The sequence below is a fragment of the Pyrus communis genome, chromosome 4 (genome assembly GCF_041283825.1).
Source record: "Pyrus communis isolate YQ-2024b chromosome 4, ASM4128382v1, whole genome shotgun sequence".
NCBI lineage: Eukaryota > Viridiplantae > Streptophyta > Magnoliopsida > Rosales > Rosaceae > Pyrus > Pyrus communis.
Window position 1 is genome coordinate 21,046,928 of NC_142568.1, and position 21,634 is coordinate 21,068,561.

The 21,634-nt window shown below is 36.1% G+C and overlaps 3 protein-coding genes and 1 long non-coding RNA gene across 5 annotated transcripts; all 4 read left to right on the forward strand.

The window, feature by feature from the left end:
- Positions 1–2,464: 2,464 nt before the first annotated feature.
- LOC137722142 (senescence-specific cysteine protease SAG12) lies at positions 2,465–3,951 on the forward strand. Its single transcript, XM_068461117.2, is given in 2 exon segments — positions 2,465–3,074; positions 3,326–3,951. Coding segments are annotated over 2 exon segments (1,104 nt in total). The 5' UTR covers positions 2,465–2,596.
- Positions 3,952–4,701: 750 nt separating this feature from the next.
- LOC148697620 (senescence-specific cysteine protease SAG12-like) lies at positions 4,702–6,984 on the forward strand. The gene is made up of 2 exons (XM_088691964.1): positions 4,702–5,176; positions 6,767–6,984. Exons 1-2 carry the CDS (start codon positions 4,702–4,704, stop codon positions 6,982–6,984), a joined length of 693 nt encoding a protein of 230 aa, XP_088548090.1.
- Positions 6,985–8,266: 1,282 nt separating this feature from the next.
- LOC148697621 (uncharacterized) lies at positions 8,267–11,384 on the forward strand. Of its 2 annotated transcripts, XR_015961815.1 has the most exons (3): positions 8,267–8,850; positions 8,923–10,564; positions 11,126–11,384. It is a non-coding gene; the product is annotated as an uncharacterized LOC148697621 (long non-coding RNA). The 2 variants fall into 2 exon arrangements; XR_015961814.1 differs by having other exon boundaries at positions 8,267–10,564.
- A 6,085-nt stretch (positions 11,385–17,469) lies between these two features.
- On the forward strand, positions 17,470–20,936 carry LOC148697622 (WAT1-related protein At1g09380-like). The gene is made up of 7 exons (XM_088692024.1): positions 17,470–17,651; positions 19,065–19,127; positions 19,243–19,359; positions 19,465–19,714; positions 19,990–20,148; positions 20,261–20,412; positions 20,542–20,936. Exons 1-7 carry the CDS (start codon positions 17,470–17,472, stop codon positions 20,735–20,737), a joined length of 1,119 nt encoding a protein of 372 aa, XP_088548150.1. The 3' UTR covers positions 20,738–20,936.
- Positions 20,937–21,634: the final 698 nt, after the last annotated feature.

The following is a 21,634-nucleotide window of genomic DNA, read 5'->3' on the forward strand; positions in this document are numbered from 1 at the left end:
ACCTAACTGTTATTCATTTTTATGGTCATCATAAATTGCATCTCGGTGTTACAAAGATGTGGTAATTTTTCAGTTTTTTGTTTTAAGCTCGTATCAGAGTAATACAAGCTGTTAGGCGTCAAGCTTTATGAAATTGGGTTACTGTTGACTCTAAAAATTACAAAACCTACGTGGCGCGCAGGCCGAGTAACTAATAAGCTAACTACGTCATTCGGTCGAATGCGGGGCGTGCCAACTCGTCGGCCGAGCTTGGCCAAGGAGTAAAATTTGTTGATGTAGCTTTGAGCGCGTCGTTGACTTCTCTATCTTGCGATTGTGACCGAGGAAGGAACACTCTCAGTCTCTGGGTTCGACAGCCTGAAGACAAGGCTGCTAATTTTGTGGAGTTCACAAATCGTCAGAGCCCGATTCAGTCACTGTGATTATATTCGTAAGAGTATAAGCACGTCGAATCGAGACCAAACTATATGGGCACAGGTACTCAAACGTGATGTATGTCTTGATGGTAAACGTAGTTCGGCCGTCGGAATGCCGAACCCTGAAACTCACTTGTGAGTATCCAATTATAAAACCACTCGGCGTCCAGTACGCCGAGCAATGCAATTCGTAACACCTGACTATGCCGAGAAGGCTAGCAAGGTGACCTCTGCCAACAAAGGTTCGAAAACCCCTCTCGGTCGAGACTTAGATAGATAACCGGTCGACCTCGACGCAGTGCTGTTTATCCAAACTGAAGGTGCTTCTTGGTCGGCTGATTCTGCGGCAGCAGTGCTGTTTATCCAAACTGAAGGTGCTCGCCGGGTGCTTCCACAGTGCTGTTTATCCAAACTGAAGGTGTGTCGGCAGGAAAAGAAAAGGAAAAATCTCAAGGTGTTTGAGAGGTTTTGCGCAGGGCAATTGTATGCTGATTTGAAGGGGTTTTTCTGTTGCATGATTTCTTGTATTTATAGTGCCCCATTCCTTGAAACCAATTCTGATTTGGATTGGGAGTCCTTGTCCCATTTCGACTCTAACTCGAACAAACCTACTCCTACTGGGATTCTAAATTTTCCTTCTTTTCGGGACTTCATTTCTTGCCGGTCGAGAATCCTGGTTGCACCAGGACTTCCTCGACCTTTTCTATTCATCCGAACTACTTAGGATAGGATTTGGCCGACCCTGCCAGCTGGCCCGGGATTTATTATTCGGCCCATAGTATTTATCATCACCTTGGGCCGAGCACATCCTGCTGCTCGGCCCAACAATAATATTTTGGGCCCAAACATTGCCCCCTCGCTTCTGAGGTCGCCAGTTGTTAACTCTTGGTCGGGCCTCGGCCTTGAAGAAGCGAAAACGTTTATTGCTTTTTTGGACTTTACTTCCTTAACGACCATTATTCCTGCACATTTATGAGACAAGATTGCACTTTCCTCGTTGCCCCCAACGCGTGGCCACGTGTCAATTCTCCGCCGTTCTTAAAAGCTTTCAATCATGGGCCTCGAAACCGTGCACTAACTGAAACGTCTTATCCTTATTAATGCATTAAAACTGACGCCGCACGCAATCGTGCGTCCTGGATTTTCGACTCCTCAATCCCATCTTCGCAGGTTCCCAAAATATCCGAAATGATTGGAACCTTTCCCGGTTAAATTTCCCCCCAATTTGAACCAGTGCTTTTCGAATTCCAGTGCTTTTCGAATTCCAGACGTTTGATCTTCACTCTGAAAAGCCTATAAATACCCACACTTCTGTCATTCGCATCTTACGCTTTCATAAATTCCAAAATCCTAATTTTATCATTCCTGTTCGTTCAAGCAAAAATCCTTCCAGTTCTTCCTTCTGCAATTTCTTCTCCAGTTTTCCCCCTCTACAATCCTTTCTTCTTCCAAACTATCTCCTATCATCTCTACCAAAGTCAACAAGTGCAAAGATTTCATTGATCGGAGCGCCGTTAAGACGCTGCGATTTGAAAATGACATGGCCACCACTCACTAGATTCTGGGCCCCCTTTTCAGAGACGCAGTGCCGTCGTCTTTTACTAATCTGCTCAAGGAGCAGTGTTTAATACCGCTGCTGCAGGGGTTCGACTGGTCGAAGTGGACTCTGGCGCGGCCTCAGGGAGCCTGGCCCTCGACCACCACGGCTTGGGCCGCCTGGGTCGACCGAATGAGCACATTCTTTGGCGAGGAATGGAAAGCTCTCGGCATCTACGATGCCATTATTCTGTCAACCATGGAGATTGCCATGGATAAAGAGCTGCTCATGGCGGCCCTGAGTTTTATGGTGTTCGGCCACCAACACCATGGTCCTGCCTTTCGGCCCTCTCGGCCTCATTGGAAGATTCCAATGGTGCGACAAGGCCATATTGGTGGAGCAGCAAGCCGCTTGCTGGTTGGGAAGGTATGATCCAACGTGTATGATCGTTTAGGGAGTTATTTACACGCTAAAAATAGGATGCATTTGGTGAGTAGTGTTATTGCACGCGTAGAAGATCCCATGTCCGTTTTTGCATGTAAAAGTTTTTGTCTATAAAATCCCATGCAGATACCAATCCTAGCTAGGGCAAATTCTTTAGCACACTAAGATATACCTTTACTCCAACTACGTCCTTACCATCATGGCTCTTCTCATCACAAACCAAGGCCAATCCCTCCACTTGGCCTCATTTCTCATGCTCATTTTGGCATTCTGCTCCTCGAAAGCATTTTGTAGTCGCCAACTTTATGGCGACAACAAAATCACGGTTGTCAAGCATGAGGAGTGGATGGCTCAACATGGACGCACTTATAATGATGCACAAGAGAAGGAGATGCGCCACAACATATTCAAGAACAATGTGGAATTTGTACAAGCTTTTAACAAAAACAAGGAGGGAAAAAAGTACACGCTCAGTGTCAATAAGTTTGCGGACAAAACTAACGAGGAAATTCGGCCAATGTGCAATGGCTACAAGAGAAAGCAACGTTCAGGGTTCATGTCCGACTCTTTGATAGCATCTCCTTTTCGATATGGAAATGTAAGTAATGTGCCATCCTCTGTGGATTGGAGATTGTCTGGCGCTGTGACTGCGGTCAAGAACCAAGGATATGAGTGTGGTATGCATGAATTCTTACCTAATATTTAGTTATCTACACGAGATTATACATGCCTATAATGTAATTTTTTCTTCTTATATATACTGATTATATGCAGACAACGTAAGATGTTTATGTTGCCAGATTTTCAATTTAATCAATGGTCTTAATTCAATGACAATTTATCTAGTTCAATGATGTCTTAGTTCAATGATGTTACATTGTATAACAATGACAAGATAATAATTTATCTGATTCAATGATATTTACAGGGTGTTGTTGGGCGTTCGCAACAGTAGCAACCATAGAAGGACTTAACAAACTCAAAACAAGAAACCTAATTTCACTATCAGAACAAGAGCTAGTTGATTGTGACACGAGCAATTACAATAACGGATGTAATGGAGGTAATTCAAAGGTTGCGTATGACTACATGATCAACCGCAACAGGAGCCTTGTAACTGAAGATAATTACCCTTACCAGACTAAAGATGGAGGAATTTGCAAAACTGCTAGTGCTGCTCCTGCATCTGGTGCCATAACCATAACCGGCTACGAGAATGTGCCTGCAAACAACGAAGATGCATTGTTGAAGGCTGTTGCGAACCAGCCGGTTTCTGTTGCCATTGATATTGACGCAGAGGAATTCAAGTATTATTTGGGTGGCGTGTACACTGGACCATGTGGTACAAACTCAAGCCATGAAGTGACTGCAGTTGGGCACGGTACTAGTAATGATGGGACCAAGTATTGGCTGCTCAAGAATTCTTGGAGCAAAGATTAGGGAGAGGGTGGATACATGAGATTACAAAGAGACGTGCCCGCCAAGGAAGGGTTATGTGGCATTGCTATGGAAGCTACTTATCCAGCCGTATCTGCAACATCAGCATGCTGCTAATTTGTGATAAGTGTGATGGTTTAATTAAATTAGCTGATTTATTATTTTCTTTATGTTTATTGTTCATCGGTTGTAAAGTGCTGTTGTTTATAAATTAATGGATAATAATTGCTTTGAATTACATTCATGTTGGTTTCCTTTATCTCTCAAATACCTCAATTAATCCAAAACCGTCATGAAATTTAGAACCTGAAATTGTGTACATTAAATGTGGACACGTTTGGTGACATGAACTTTATTTTGCTTGATTCTTTGATCTTAATGTTTCCAGTCAAATACCGTTTCGCCATGAAAAAACCGTTCCCAAAAAAATATCCATAACACTAAAATGTTCGAATCAAATAAAACCAATGAGGATGAAGTAAACTATCAAATCAAATATTGCATAAAAAATTAATATAAAATCTATTACAATTGTAGTGCAAGATAGATCACAAAGGAGGGTCTTACCAATAAAAAAACATCATCAATGGTAGAAGATAAATAAGCTATATTTTTAGTACAAATGATATTATGATTATTTACACTAAATGATGAGTGAGTATAGAAAATAAACAAGAGTTTTTGTTTTTATTTTTGAAATTAAACACATTTTACACCCTAAAATAAAGATGGGGGAGTATATTGCACGTGTAGAAAATTCTTGGCCATTTTGCTGTGCATGTAAAATTTTGTGTATAAAATCCCACGCCATGCTGAATGTGTTACCAAGATAACTTATCTAAAGTACTCCAAGTGCTTACCAATATCATGGCTCTACTCATCACAAACCAAGGCCAATCCCTCGCCTTATTTCTGGTTCTCGTTTTGGGCTTCTGCTTCTCCCAAGCTTTTTGTAGTCATCAACTTTCTGATGACGAAAAAATCATGTTGGAGAGGCACAAGGAGTGGATGGCTCGACATGGATGTGTTTACAAGGATGCACAAGAGAAGGACAGGCGTTACAACACATTCAAGTCCAGTGTGGAGTTTATAGAAGGTTTTAACAAGAAGAGCGAAAACAAGTACAGGCTTGATATCAATAAGTTTGCGGACCTAACTAACGAGGAATTTCAGGCCACGAGTCAAGGCTACAAGAGGATACACCTCCCGGAGATCATGTCCAACTCTTCCAAAGCAGCTCCAGATAACAATGTTCAATATGAAAATGTCACCGATATGCCAAAATCTAAGGATTATTTTTCAATTGGCGCTGTGACCACGGTCAAATACCAAGGGCAATGTGGTAAGCATGCAAGATAAAGCTATCTCTATGAGGTTTTACTTTCATAGATCATGTAATATGTGTTCTTGTTTGATTGTTTTAAAACACACGATGCTTATGTTTCCAAAATCTGAACCTGGATAGCGCATTCAACCAATAATTAATATGTTTATAGTCGATATGGCCTCGATCAAAAGCCAAGGTTATGTGTAACATCCCACATCGTCCAGGGGAGTGTATCTTGTAAGCTTTATATGTATATTCCTATCTCTATCTAGCACGAAGTTTTTTGAGAGCTCATTGGCTTCCGGTTCCATCGAAACTCTGAAGTTAAGCAAGTTTGCCTGAGAGCAATCCCAGGATGGGTGATGTTTATGTTATGTTGCCAGATTTTCAATTTAAGGGGTGTTTAGAGATGAGGGTTTGTCAAAGATTATTTTTAGAATATAACTTGGAAGGTTTTCAATATCTAAAAAAGATCTTTTATTCTAATGCATTATGACATGTCACTTATAATAAAACCACAGGTTTTACTACTATTAACAAGAATGCCATATTTATTGTCTACAATGTAACCTCCACCATCAAAGTTTGAAAAGGTAACCGTAGATTCATTATCACCCATAACCTCCATCTTCATTTTCTAAAAAATGCTATCTTTATTGTCTATAGTTACGTACCTACTTCTTTTTATTTCATTTTTTATTTATTTATATTTATTCAAATTTGATATTGGGTGAAGAATGCACTAATTTAGTATAGTCAGGTACGTTATATAGTTTGGGTATGATAGAATCGGTATAGTCAATTTGGTACGATTAGTATTTTTTATGTTTTAGTTCACTAGGTTTGATAAATTAGGTACGTTATATATTTTAGGTCTGATAGATTTGGTACGATCAATTTGGTTCCAATTTGTATTTTTATGTTTTAGTTCAGTAGGTATGATAGATTCAGTACGATCAATTTTGTATGGTTTGTATTTTTTGTGTTTTAGTTCATTAGGTCTGATAGATTCAATATGATCAATTTGGCACAATTTGTATTTTTTATGTTTTAGTCCATTAGGTCAGGCCAATTTGGTACGGTTTGTATTTTTAATTCTTAGTCCTTTAGGTCCGATAATTTCTGCATAGGCCTTATACATTAGTTATGATTTACAAAATGCTTTTCAATTTTTTTGTATCTTTGAATCCCTTAAAAGGGTAATATAGGCAAACTACAATAAATTCATAAAAAAAATAATTAAATTATATATAAGCTGACATGGACACGAGTCAAAGGACTATTATTAGTTTTTCATCTTACATATGGTACTATTAAAAACATGGTCCCTTTTAGGGATTAAAATGAAGTTTTTAAACAATTTATCTAACTTAATGATATTTACAGGAAGTTGTTAGGCGTTCGCATCAGTGGCAACCGTAGAAGGGCTTAACAAACTCAAAACAAGAAGCCTAATTTCACTATCAGAACAAGAACTAATTGATTGTGACACGGGCAGTTACGATCACGGCTGCGATGGAGGTAATTCAAAGTTTGCGTATGACTACATGATCAAACGTAACAAGAGCCTTGCAACTGAAGATAATTACCCTTACTAGGCTGAAGATGGAGGAATTTGCAGAACTACTACTGCTGCTCCTGCATCTGGTGCCATAACCATAACCGGCTACGAGAATGTGCCTGCAAACAAAGAAGATGCATTGTTGAAGGCTGTTGCGAACCAGCCGGTTTCTGTTGCCATTGATATTAAAACAAAGGAATTCAAGTATTATTTGAGTGGCGTGTACACTGGATCATGCAAAACAAGGCTACTTTACTTTTAAAAATATAAAAAAACATTCAATTGTGCCCGCACAATCTTTGATGAATGATTACTATGCATTGATCCCGGGGAACCCCAGTGAGAGGATCCGAAGAAGATCTAAATCCTAATATTTCATTTAGGTATATTAATTCATTTGATATATATATATATATATATAGAGGTACATTAATTCAATACAATACATTTTAGTACGTAAATTTTAGTACATTTAATTCAATATAATATATTTCAGTATGTACATTTCGGTATTAACATTTAGGTACATTAATTCAATATAATACATTGTGGTACATACATTTAGGTTCATTATATTATATGTCGGTACAAACATTTCGGTACAGTCATTTCTGTACACTTATTATGCATTTACATATTTGTGTGTCACTAATTTCTTTTAATATTTTCTCGTTTTTGTTCATTTATAATTGAAAGGAATTTGTGTCTTCTTTCTTCCTAATAGGTTCTTGCCTATCACGTGTTCGACCTTATGCGTCAATAAAATTTCAGCAAAGTGATATATTTGACCAGTTTCTGGTATGCACACGACTTGCTTGTTTGGCAGGACATGATGGTATCTTGGGTGGTCTACTTTTAGTGGATAATCTTGAGGAAGAGTGCATCAATCTTTTCTTGCTCATTGGAGCAAGCTTTTCCTCACGGGCAGATTCCTGGAGGATCTTATTTGGCCCCTTCTCTATATTTTTCACCAACATCTTCATGTATTTTCGGCTTCCAGATCGACAGAGACTTCTGGTTTTCTCTCTTAACCTTTATCTCTCTTAAATTCTTGAAAGATTTGATGACTGAATGTGTATGTGCAACTCAATTAGTTTGTCGCATGAAGTCATCTTTCTTGTGAGTTTTTATAAAAATAAATATGTAGACTATCGTAAATTAATTTTATGAACATTTTAATCTAAAAAAATTTAAATTCCAATAAATATTGGGTGGAGTCCACTCTGATTTCTAGACTAAATTTTGGAGGGAATTTGGCCTTGGTTTAGCATTTAGCATTTAGCCCAAAATTTTCCCTTAGGTTGGAGTGGGTTTGTGGGGAAATTTTGGAGGGTAATTTGGCTTTTAGCCCACCATTGGAGTTAGTCTAATGAATTGTGTGAATAAGTGACGAAAATAAATAATTCGTTGCATAATGTAAAAGAATGCAACATAAATACATGTGAGGATAAGCAATGCGCCACCCATTACATTAAAATTAGAAATAAAATAAAAAGGCAAAAAAACTGACCCCTCACCACCCCCCCCCCCCCCCCCCCCAAAATCTTAAATGAAAAAAATCCCCTTTCTGCTCTCTCATGGTCTCCCCACTTTCGTCTCTGGGGTGTTCGGCTATCATTTCGACTCCGACAACCAGCCAACTGATGGTTGGCCACCGGCGGCGACCACCACAACTCTCTAATCCTCTGCACCTCGCTCGTTATTATCTACTCTCTCTGACCTAACAAAAAGGAAAGAGAAATCTTCGATTATTCTGTTCTCTGTAACCTTCGTCAAATTCTCCATCGATTTCTCTGTTCATCTCACCGATTTCTCTCTCTGCAGCGGTCTTCCTGCGGTTGAAACATTCTTGGACTCTGATTTTCAGGTGCATGCTTTATTTTTCTCTTATTTCGATCAACTTCTCGAACTCTTATTTTGATTTGTTATTTTATTTTGATTTCGATTTGGGATTTGGTACTGATTTTACTTTGCTTTGATTCTAATTCGAGTTGTGGATTCAAATATCTACCTTGAAATTTCTGTTTTTAGGTCTATGATTTTGAATTTGAGCTTGGGTTTTAGGGTTGCGATTTGGGGATGAGATTTGGTTTTGGAATTTTCTATCAAAGAGGTCGTTTAGATTCAGGTAATGTATTGTTTTTATTTTTTATTTTTTAGGGTTCAACCTTTTTAATTTCTAATTTGATATTTGCTTCAGTATTGTTATATGATTTGTGCTGAGGTGAGATTAACAAGTATTCTTGGACAAGGAGCTTTGAAAGTGAATGAGATCATGGTCTCAGGGAAGTAGAGCTCTTGCCATCTGTCAAACCTTGATGATGCATCACAACAGCTCTCGATTGTTCCTTAGAATGTCTGGCCTTTTGGCCTTTACTTGCCTTTACTTTCCTGATTTGGAGGTTCGTGACTAGTAATAGTTAAGATATATAGTTAATAAACTTTGCAAAATATATGCTCGGCTAAAATACTACTCTAGTAATAGTTAAGAATCCCAAATGTTTAAAATCTATTCAGAACACTCCACAAACCCCAAACAAGATGGACCATCCTGTTTCTGCCCAGAATCTGCCAATCTGGATAAGTAATGAGCTATTTTGTACCCATCATCTTATGTGCTTTCTAATTTTATTTTTAAAATATTCAACATTACATATATAAAATAAATGGGTAAACGGTTACCTGTTTATAACCACTGTTAATACCCATAACCACCCATTTAAATTTCACGGGTAAACAGTTATGCCCATAATCGTTTATTTATCTAAACGGTTACCTATAACCGTAACCGTAAAGTTTAAATGGGCGTGTAACCGCGGTTACCCATCATCTTATGTGCTTTCTAGTTGATGGGTGTATGTAGCAAACCTCGTCTTGTCACAAGACGAGGATGGTCAATTTTGTGATCCTTTAGACTTTGAATGATCATCATTTCCAATTAGCCATTTCATACTTTACTACTATCGTTAGATCTAATCATATTGGTCACCACCTTAATTACAAGTTTAATTAGGTCATTTGGGCAGTTAACTATATATCTCAACTATTACTAGAGTAATATTTTAGCCGAGTATATATTTTGCAAGGTATGATTAATAAACTTTCTTTTTCTTTTCTCGACTTTTTCTTTGAGAATCATACCGTTTCTTTTTGTATGGGAACTATGTACAAGTTTAGTAAGCTTGGCAATAGCCACAATTAGCTGATGTTTGTCTATGTTGCACGGATACTCGGTCAATGCTCCAGACACAGTTAAGACACGGCGGGGGCTGTTTTGTAAATATTGAAATTGAATTTGTGTTTCTGAGCTAATACGGAATTGAATTTCTGCTTGTGTGGGAAGATATGAAATTCCAGAAATTGGAAACTGCAATTCAATTGCAAATCAGAAATTGAAAACTGGAAACTGCAATCAAATTTAGAGGTAGGCAGATGGAAGGATAGGTAAATTGATAGCAAAGCTCAATTGTTGAATATAATTTGGTTGAATGAATGGTAGGTAAATTGATAGCCCAGTGTCTTCGTTGAGCAGGGAGAGTTAGAAAGAGAGAGAACAGAGGAGAGAGAGTAGTTTTCATTGGCTTCCTAGTTTACTTTGTTGGTGTTCAGTATTTTCTTTTGGTAGGTTTTGTACTTGCACAGATTCAATCTATCTCATCTCCATCTCCGTTGGAGTATTGTTTTTAATAAATGTATTTTGTAAAATAATCGTGCAATCTCTCTGTTATGTTGTTGTGTTTTGTTTGAATTTTGTAGAAGCTGAAAGCTGGTTTGATTGTATGCTTATCAAAGATGTGCTTCCCATCTCTTCCCATGGAGCTCTAGCCTTTGATAAGGCCCAGGTAACTCTTTCACTGACTTGAGATTAGGTCCTATTAATTTTCCAAGTATTGTAGTTTTCCCATATATAATAGTTGTGCTTAACTTGTTCCTATGAATAATTTGTGCTTTTGCTTTCAACGCAGCATGATTATTGTGCTTTTGCTTGTTGATGGTGATTTTACTTGAACTTGGTGTCTTAGAAAACTTATGAAAATTTACAAGGATTTGAGTAAGGGCTGAGCCATAAGTAATGTTTATATGAATTTGAGCTCTTAGATTATATAATAACAGTCCAAATAGCTGGGGTTGCAACTCCAACCCCACAATTAGCTTGAATGAATTTCTTCTTCTTCTTTAATTTTTAGGTAATAGTTTTTGGTTACAAGTTGATATGATAGCTAGTTGGCTGACTTCTCTCCCTGTTATTTTCAGTCACAGGTTTATTATTTACCATACTTACCTTGGCATCAAATTGAACTATACTGAAGTTGAATTTGTGCCCTATGAGTATAGATTAATTGAGTTTGTTTGCTGTTGCTTGTGGTATAGTGCTAAATTTTTTTTCTCTTGTATCTCCGCAGGTTTGTAAGAAATTTTTGTCGGCCAAGTTACTTGCGCTCTCCAACCGATGGTAGCAGCAGCGTAATGGTCTTCATGGTCTAGTTGGGCTTCATGTAGTCTTATGATAATGGGGGACTTAGGTTGCTTTAGGTTTTTTTTTCTTTGTGTAGGTTATCATTTCTAAGCGACTTTTGCTCTCTTTGTACATGTTTAGTTTATCAAACATGTTACTAATGTAAAAATTACTTCCATTGAATTATAAATTGTCATTATGATGTAGTTCATATTATTCATTTGCTTGCTCACTGAAATTAAAGTTTTAATTACAGATCATCAGCCAAAATTATGAAAATAATTAATTGAGAAAAACAATATAAACTTGTATTGAATTTAACACGGTATGTGACGAAAGCATAAGTCATCACACATTTCAAGAATAAGTGACGCCCAAAGCGTCACATATTGGTTCAACTATGGAATTTGAGCTGAGAATGTGTGAGGAAAGTTGGGTCACATATAGAGATAATAAGTGACGAATAAAAAATGTCACGTATATTATCGGTGACGTCCGTTGTGACACATAATATTCGTCACATATAGGTATATGTGACGAAACCCGTTCCTCACAGAATCCATGTTTTCCTGTAGTACACGATGTTCCATAGAAAGTAGAGGACAATTGAGCAGAAGCTACTCCAACAAGAAGGAAAAATAATGACAATGAGATTTTAGTGTTTGTGGGAGTGCATGAACCAGTGATATATGAACCCATGACTAATATCTAACAAGGTTTCTGATAACCAATATAACTAAGAAGCAAAGAGAGAAGAAGAAGCTTGGGACTAGTTTCTTGATTTAGTGCAGCATCATGTTCTATGTTTTTATAGCCCGTGGTATAACTGGACTCTTGCGTTTTGATAATGCTTCTAGACTTCGAGTAAACTCAGAAATAAAAGAATAATATGTGAAAAAGTAATCATGAATAGAGAAAGGGGAAGGAAGGTGAGGGAAAGGTGGTTTCATCTAGGACTGTGATTAACTATTAGAACGTTCAGATTTGTCACAATTTAATAAGATCTTACTAATTAAATTGGTTTAATAAGATCTTAGGGCGTGGAAGAAAGATGTTACTTTTAGGTTAAGAAGTCCACGTTTCATAGCCAATGGGCAATGCTGTATGATCCACTTTGTTATTTCTAATTTTATAATTTTGGAAAAGGAGAGGATGGTGGCTTGCTATAACTGATTGTAATTTCTGCCAACCTTTTCATTTATTTTCTCCTAATAATTCGGATTTAATATTCATTTTTTTTGTGCTATTGACAATATTTTTTACAAGGATAATCATTTTTATAGTTAGTTGGGATTAATGCTAATTACATTTATGCTGTTGACTAAGCAAAATCATATCGGCCCTCAAGAGAAAATCTAATGCTGTAGGGGTTTTTGTATACGTGTGGTTTTGGCTCGTTTTATCTTGTTTCTTTTTTATTCAAAGGTTTATGTGTGAGCATGAGACTCATGACCAGGGGTCAATCATTTACGGACAAGAGCAGTAGCACATTGGTTCTCTGGATAAGTCCAAAGACATATGAAACAACATGATTGAATTGCGACGATGTGATATAAAGATTCGACTTCTGGTTAACTTGGACATTAGACAGCTAAAAAATCTTAGTCCTTTGGATTTGGTGAGGTGAAAATAATATAGTGATATATGAGTTTGTACAGCTAAGGCAAGAGGAGATATTTTTAAATTGTGTTTTAATTAATTAAAATTGTGAATGATTTAGCTTAATTTGATATTATTATAATAAGAAATTAGGTTTTGGCCTCTATTCACCAATAGTTATTTGACTAAAACCTTACTGATTTCCAATTTGTGGTCAAAGTCCCTTAATTTTTTTCACATCAGACTTTAATAATAAATATTTTTTATATGTCATCAATTTTTACTTGGTATTTGAAAAATAGTATTTTTCTTCATGACCTAATGTATAGCCTTGTTAGAAAGTTGTTTATGGTAAGTTTTTTAAAAATTTGGAACGACTTATTCCTAACTAATCAACAATTAAAATTATCTAATTTTAATTTAAGAAAAAAAAAAGATTATCTTCATCTTCACACGCTACTCACATATGCTCTGGAGTTTGCTGTGTCACAAAACTTTATAATCAAGGCCATCCATTAGAGGCAAGTTTCGTCTCTCTTTCAAGCTCACTTTTGTATTAGCCAATATACGCATCCAAAACAAAAGTTTTCTAGCGAGTATGCTAATCTTGTAAGACACAAAAACTATCAAAATATCTAATTTCAGTGACTTGCCGAATATTTTTCCAAAAGAAGAACAAAGAACATCCACGTTGCATCACAACTTTTTTGTTCGGTGTTCGATTTGTTTCACATATATATGACATCGATCAAACACTATTCCTTCATGACCCTAACATTATTCCTCTAAAGACCCTAACATTATTCCTCTAAAGACCCTTCGAGTAAAAGAAAAAGGAATATAGGCAACACCCTTTGTTGACCGAGCTTCGCCACTCATCACCTACCCTAGTACTACACTAATTTGAAGAGTTATCTCAATCTCTTTAATTAATTAGTTTTAAAAAGTCTCATGCATTGTTTAATCACCTCTCCTAGATCCAGTCAAGTTGCATGCACGTTTCGTTTTATGAAGGTATTATTTTGCTTATTTTTGGTTTTTAATTCTTCTTTCCTTTCCCTTGGAAAAAAAAAAAATCTTCTTTCGTTTCGTAGAAAAAGTGTGTTCATAGCTTTTTTTAAATGCCCATTTGAAATTTGCTGCAATTTTATACCAAACAAAGTGAGGAAAGAATAAACATGAGCTTGTGTCCATGCTCACCTTTTTGGCACTCAAATTTCAAACACCGTCCCGTACGTAAATAATAATAGTGTGAAGATCACTTTATAAGAAAAATGGATACATCTATACTCGTTTAGAGGATTTTGGGAAAAAACACAATGGATAAATGGCAGAATTGTCAAAAAGATGACACTTAAAGATTCAAGGGCAGTCGAAGAAAGAGATTGAAGACATACTTAATAAAGTAATCGCAATTAGTTGAAAAGACATTTATCTTCTCGAGGGATATATTAGTAGGCAATCTTTAGACATTCGATTTTTTCACTTTTAAATGTTAAATCAAATTTTAGTCTGATAATCAATGTCTCATAGTCTCGCTTATTGTTAAAAGCCTAAATGTCTAGTCGGGTTGCATATCGTAATTTTGTTACTTTCAGGTTTAGGATCAGAGTTCTTGCACATATTACTCTTAGATTGGTCGACACAAACATGCCAGCATTGAAATAGAGGGGATAAATAGGGTCGGTTGGTCAAATTATGGTAAAAATGTGAGATTAGGGTAAGTACTTGAATGTTGCTTGTGGTCTAAGGTGGAAAGTCACGTTTTCCCATTGGGCTCATTGATCATTTTATAATATTATTCAAAGATCTTGAAGACGTTATCTAATTAGTACCAACATCAAATAAATGTAGGGAATAAATTGGGCAGTTCCAGAGAGGACTATGGCCTTTGATGAAGCGTGACATAAGCTCCAAATTAATTAAAGATAAAACACATGTCAGAAGGAAAAAAAAATACAAACGGGTATTCGATTCAATCAATACAAAGTAATATTCTAGGTCTTTGCATTCATATTTTTTCAACCTACAATGTTTTGTTTATTTGTCTCATACACAAAGAAAATCCTAGTGTTCTAGTAAATGAATCATGTGGAATGATCCATGTGATTGTGATGGCATGAGGGTTTGAAAATCTACACCTACATGTCAAACCACATATATCTACACCTACATGTCAAACCCTCTTAAGCGCCCCCCTTGATAGTTGAAGATATGTTCAAGAATCAGTCGTTGTTCACTAGTAATGTTCAAAGCAAGAAACATGAGAAACCAAAGCACTAGCCATTTGGAGGAAAATAGAACTCAAAGAAGACCAAGTAATAATAAATTAGAGCAATTGAAAACTTGAGAGGACTCCAGGATGTACCAAACTTTTGGATGGGAAAGTATTACTTTGCAAGACAAATATCCTTGTGGTAAAGCACACCCTCTTTGTTCTAAATGAGCTGCCATGTGATAAAATGTAAGAAATGAGTCATTTCTCACTTAGACTCCAATAGGTTGCAGAGAAGATATTGGAAACAAAGGCAATATACAGATTAAGGGAACAAAGGCAACACCAAGGTTCATTACATTTAATAGTTCTCAAAGCAAATTGAAAGCTTAAGTACATGGAATGATTAAATTGATTGACATCATGATAATATCATCAAGTTTGGTTTGTAGCTACCATTTGAAATAAAAGCAGTAATTCAATGATTAAATTGATTGACAACATAAAAATGTCATCAAGTTCATAGCTAGCCAGCTAAGGTAGAGAGAGAGTTTGAGTCCTTTCATATTAGGCTGAAAATTGGAGTTTGATTTCAATTTTACAAAAATAAAACTCCCCCCTGGAAGAGTAAAATGAGAATAATCAATAATATATTAGGAAATAGATGGTCCTCATATGTATTAAACTCACACAACTATAGTAAGTGTTACATTTTTATCAAATATTTAGAGAGACGGGTCACTGACCCACTCCTAATTACACATATATTATAACCGTTAATTAATCTATTGTTAGGTGTTGCGCTTTATCACAAAAACTCGATATTATTAAGAATGAAACCATACACTTATATATTGTTTTTTTATTTTCTCAATTCTTCGACGTGAGATTTATATTCAACATGCCATCTCACATGGGACCACAACATAATGGACCACACGTGCACAATCCCACATCGCACATTAAGCGTAGAAGCATGGTGTTACATTAAAACCAATAATGCGGCCACGATACATACCCATGATCAAACCCATTATGGTTCTATATCAGATATTCAGAAAAACGGACCATCCACCCACTCCTAAGCATATATGTATTGTCTAACTTAATTCCCTATTGTTATGTGTTATGTTTTATTTTCTCAATTCTAAGACTTATGTTCAATAAGTTCTTCATGATTTTTTATAGAAATATTCATACTTTTCTGATTTTATATGTTTAGTAAACAAATAAAAATTAATAAGAGATGAGTCATTTTGATAAATCACATTTTAATAATCGCGTTGAAAGAGTAAGATTATATCACTTAAACAAGCTACGCGAATGAAGTAGACATCCCCAAAATTGCAAAGAAAAAGAATATTGGTGCGTACAAAAGACAAAAAATGATTAATTAATTTATTTTGTTAAAATAAACTATTATTATCCCATTTCTTTTGATAACAAGCAGAGACAATACGTAACGTTTTGCATGTCCACTTTCCACCGACAGAAGTTTCTAAGACTCTCACAAAGCGAAGAATACCAACATCTAATCTCATCACGCGACCGTCACACCCTCCTCGCCACGTGAAAAATCACAGATACGTGGCGCGCTCAAAGTCGGCTGGATTTACTAACGCGGGGTCCACCTACTAAAACCGAATTGCCTTTTCACCCAACTTTTACACTTTTTAGGATATTATGTAGAAATTGTTATTAACATTCTAAAAAACTCATTTTACACTCTAAATTTTCTATATATTAAGAAATAAGAAAGAAAAATACACTTATGAAGAGTGTAAAATAAGATTTTTGGAATGCCAATAACATTTTCCTATTCTATAGAATTGCCCACGCCCCTTGCCCCTCCCCCATTGAATATCTTACGTGTCCCGCAACCGGATTTGGATCCTCTCCGGATCCCCTCCCTGGGATCCCGGGGATCAAGGCACAAGGACCGTTCATCAAAGATCATGCGGCCACAATTAAATGCTTTTTACGCAAAACGAGATTACTTTACTTTTAAAAATATAAAAAGTATTTAATTATGGCCGCACGATCTTTGATGAACGGTCATTGTGCCTTGATCTCCGGATCCCTAGGAAGGGGATCTGGAGAGGATCCAAATCCTCCCGCAACCGCACGGGGAGATGCCATGTGCCCGCGCCGTTTCTAGTTATGTTAGTTGGTCAAATTAAAACGCGTTTAACGCTAATTAGCACGCAGATACTAATTTGGTGCCGAAGCTTAAGACAGTGACCCCCATTAGTTTATTTAGGAAAGATTCTTATACCTAGCAGCATGACTCGATTTCTAGAAAAGCAGTTCTTTACTTACGTAATTGCAATTCTTTTGGGAAAATGAAATCCCGAAAAATGTTTTTAAATTTCTACTTGCCGTTTCGAATCTTTTCTCTAGGTCTATATATTGCTCTCCTCTCTCGATTTCTCCGTCTCTCTGTAGTACAAATTACAAGTAGCTAGGGTTCTGCAGAAATGGCTGGCTTTAGCGCCTACAAGCCATTCATGGCTATGGTGTTGGTCCAAGCGAGCTATGCAGGAATGAACATTATTTCAAAGCTTGCTGTTGAATCTGACATGGACCCTCTTGTTCTTGTTGCTTATCGTCAAGTTTTCGCGGCCGTTGCCATTGCTCCCTTAGCTTATTTGTTGGAATGGTAAAGTGAACCTCTGTTAATCTTGTTGCATGTCGCTAAATTCTCTTAGGGTTTGAGTTTGATTTCATGCACCAACGGCTCTTTCAAAAATTTTGTTTTCTTTCTGGTTTTTGTGGTCGAACGCAAGTTTTAATGGAATTTTTTGTCCCCTGCATGTAAGTTGCTTAGTTTATTTGAGTCAAATAGTCTCTAATTTTCAATATATATGATAAAGGCTGGATTTTTCTATTATTCTTAAAAGAACAATTTGTGTTATATATAAACAACTAATTTTTTTATGTTCGGTTTGTCTATATATGTTCACTGAAAAAAAAAGTAGAAGAAAAGAGAGAGAATAGAATGATCAGATTTTTTATCTTATCACTTTTTGGCTATTAACAAATAGAAATTTAGCTTTTAAAATGATATAGAAATTATTTTTTCTCGAGTAGCCATTTTTGCACTCATTTTTAATTATTATTTGCACTTTAAATTAAAATGGTATGATACTTTCTCTGCACACATGAGGATTGATTTCATTATTGGATAATTTTAGCTTAGGCTAAAAAAGTGTTAAAGTGCCTAAGCCTTTCCTTCTTTCACTACTTTTTCTCCCAACTTTCGATCTAATTTCATTACTTGTGGATTTTAATTTTACTCAAATAAAAAGCTCTTAACTTTTTAATTTAAAAGTGGTTATTGGAAAATCCAAAGACTGAAAAACTCTGGTGAACGTATTTAATTAGGTCTGATTTTGGCATTGAGCTAGGCATGGATAAATTTTTTTATTATGACCGAAACACTGTTACACTATGTGTATATAAGTGATGGGAAATTTTATTTTTTAACTTATTAACTTTTTAATACACATATTCCACAATTTGTATAATGACACGTAGTATACCATCTCGTGTTCTAGTCACACTGAAAAATCTCCTCCTAAGCACGCGATAAAAGCAGAAAGCCAGCCATGCATGGAAAGTGTGTCAACTTTCTTTTGCAGTGTGTCTTTTTTGGGGGCTTAATTAAAGGAAAACTAATGAAAAAGATTTGAAAAATCTCATTTGACATTCCAAACTTTCTATAATTAGAAAGAAAAATACACTTTTGAGGAGTGTAGAATGAGATTTTTGGAATGCTAATAACAGTTCTCTTAATTAATACTTAATAGAGATGATCTATAGATGGATCATATTAAAAAAATAAATGGTCTCCATTATGAAACTTTTACTGGTACATACGTTGGTCGCAAAAGAGTGAATAAGGTGGTGTGCAAGTATTTTCTTAACAACAATATAAAAGTAAAGAAAAAAAAAAAGAAGGATATATGATAATTCATAATATATACCAGTTTCTTTAATTTTCTCATTACAATTTAGAGAAAATTTCTTTACACACATCATGTTTTATACGTTCTTTCTTAATTTCTAATAGGAAAACAAGACCCAAGATCACATTGCCTATTCTTTTCCAGACTTTTCTGTGCTCATTAACTGGGTAAGTGTGTTAATTTGTTCTTAATTTAATAATATGAACTATATTATGCAGATGTGCATCATTGCAAAACAGTTAATTCACTTAATTAAGTGTATTAACATGAATTAAAATGCAGGGCCACTGCAAATCAGGTTTTTTATTTTCTCGGTTTAAAGTCTTCGACCGCAACGATTGCATGCGCATTGACAAACACACTTCCAGCCATGACGTTTATCCTTGCAATCATTTTCAGGTACTATATATAGATTACTTTGTACTAATTAATATGTTATCTTTTTAGCTTAATTAGTTATTAGTTATGTTTAACACTAATGGAATGTTTAATTTAATTTTGCAGACAAGAATCTGCAAAGCTCAAGAGCAAAGCAGGGCTATCTAAGGTGATGGGAACAATTGTGTGTGTATCTGGAGCTATGTTAATTTCATTTTACCATGGACAAATCCTTGGTCTAGGTGAGTCCAAAATTCACTGGACATATGCTCAGAGAATGGGAGAGGCAAATTCCAGCACCAAATCAAGCTCCTTTATGGGCCCTCTATTTGTCATCTTAAGCACCTTAGGTTGGGCATTCTGGTTCATAATCCAAGTAAGTAACTGATCATCATCACCCTCTTGCATTTTCGTGTTTTATTAGTTTCGGCATGTATAGAAAGAGGAATGATATGTACTCGTTTAGTGACAATCAATGTTGTGATGAGCATTGTCACCATTTACGGGTACCGAACAAAAATAGACTCTAAAATTAGTGCTACAATTTTTATTTGGTTAAATTATAGCTATAGATGCTAATATATATTGGGAATTGTTTTATCGTTGTTGAAATCGAATATTAGTTGTTCCCGTCGTCCAATATAATTTCAGGCTAGAGTTGGGGAAAGCTTTCCAGCTCCTTATACAAGCACCACATTGATGTGTTTGATGGCCATCTTTGAGTGCGGGATCATTGCTGTAATTGCTGATCACAAAGTGGCTTCATGGTCGCTAAAAGATCCCACGAGGCTTATTGCATCCCTCTATGCTGTATGCACTAACTCTTCTCTTGCTTAAACTTATTCTTCAATTATTAATCATTAGATTAGCTAATTAATTAATACTAACTAATCCATGAGCATAATATAACTAATGCTTACAGGGAATTATGGGTTCTGCACTAGCATTCTTCCTCTCTTCATGGAGTATTCAGCGAAAAGGCCCTCTTTACGTGTCGGTGTTTAGTCCCTTGCTCCTCATTATTGTTGCCATTGCAAGCTGGGCTTTGCTTGAGGAGAAATTATACGTTGGAACGTATGTATACATACAGTTTCGGTTTCATTATTTTGCAATGAGCTAAACCAAATTTCCTATTAATTAATTGACTTGGATAATCTCATGTCAAGATGCTAATTAGCTTGGTACATATTTTATTTGATTTAGTGCTGTAGGGTCGGTTTTGATTGTTGCCGGGCTCTATCTTGTTCTGTGGGGAAAGAATAAGGAGACGAGGGATGAGAAGCCAACAAAAGCAACAGGCATGACAAATATGACAGACCAGGCCAAGGCTTATGAGAAAAACGACTTGGAGCTGCAGCTGCAAGGGCATTCGGAAAGCAACCGTGACGTTATGGAATAGAGAGAGGAGATCGATCAAGACAACAGATTACAACACTAGATCCGAAAGCTCACAATCTGTTGCATTGTATCTCTATGCCACCATTTCATTTCCATCAAGAAGTCGTCCATGAATAGTCCTCCCATCACAATATATAGCATGGTAATATATAGTATCAAGCCATGCATCATGCATTTGGAAGTTTCTGTGATGAACTTTAACGAACCCTAATCTCATCTCATGTCAATTATTTATGTTACTTCGAACGATTAAGCACCGCAACTTGTAGACTCAAGTGACTCATAGAAGGCGGAACACGAATGTCCTCAATGACGAATGACCATCGTCTCGTTGTCCATATCTTATCCAGTGTTGAGAGTAAAATTTCACTCTTGTCGTTGTCGGTTGTGGATGATGGCTTTGAGTTCCTTGTCGTCCTTAGTGTAGGTGTCCTTGAAGATAGTCCGCTTAGTGTCGTTGTTGTTACTGTGCATGGAATTTGAAATTGGATGCTTGGCTACAAAGTTAGGGCTATTGATTAAATCTTGCAACGTCTTGCTTGTGCATTTGAATCAGGTTAAAGATTTAATTAGGTCACAATCTTAACAGGATTTGCACCATCATTTTTTCAAGCAATTTGCACAACTTTGCCGTCTCTCCTCAGATTATTTTTTTTTTTTTTTCATCTTCAAACTATATTCTGTTTGTAGGTGTCACATTATACATGTACGCACATCAAGAAGTTTCATTTTACTATACGTCTGACTTTAATTAATTCAATTGTTAGACTGAGGAAATCTTAAAAATTAATACAATGGATGATCAATTTGAGATAATGTTACAGTAAGATTTTCATTATAAATAAATTTAAAAAAAAATCCGCACTGTGTAGCTGTGTGAAAAGTTTTGAAATTTTAT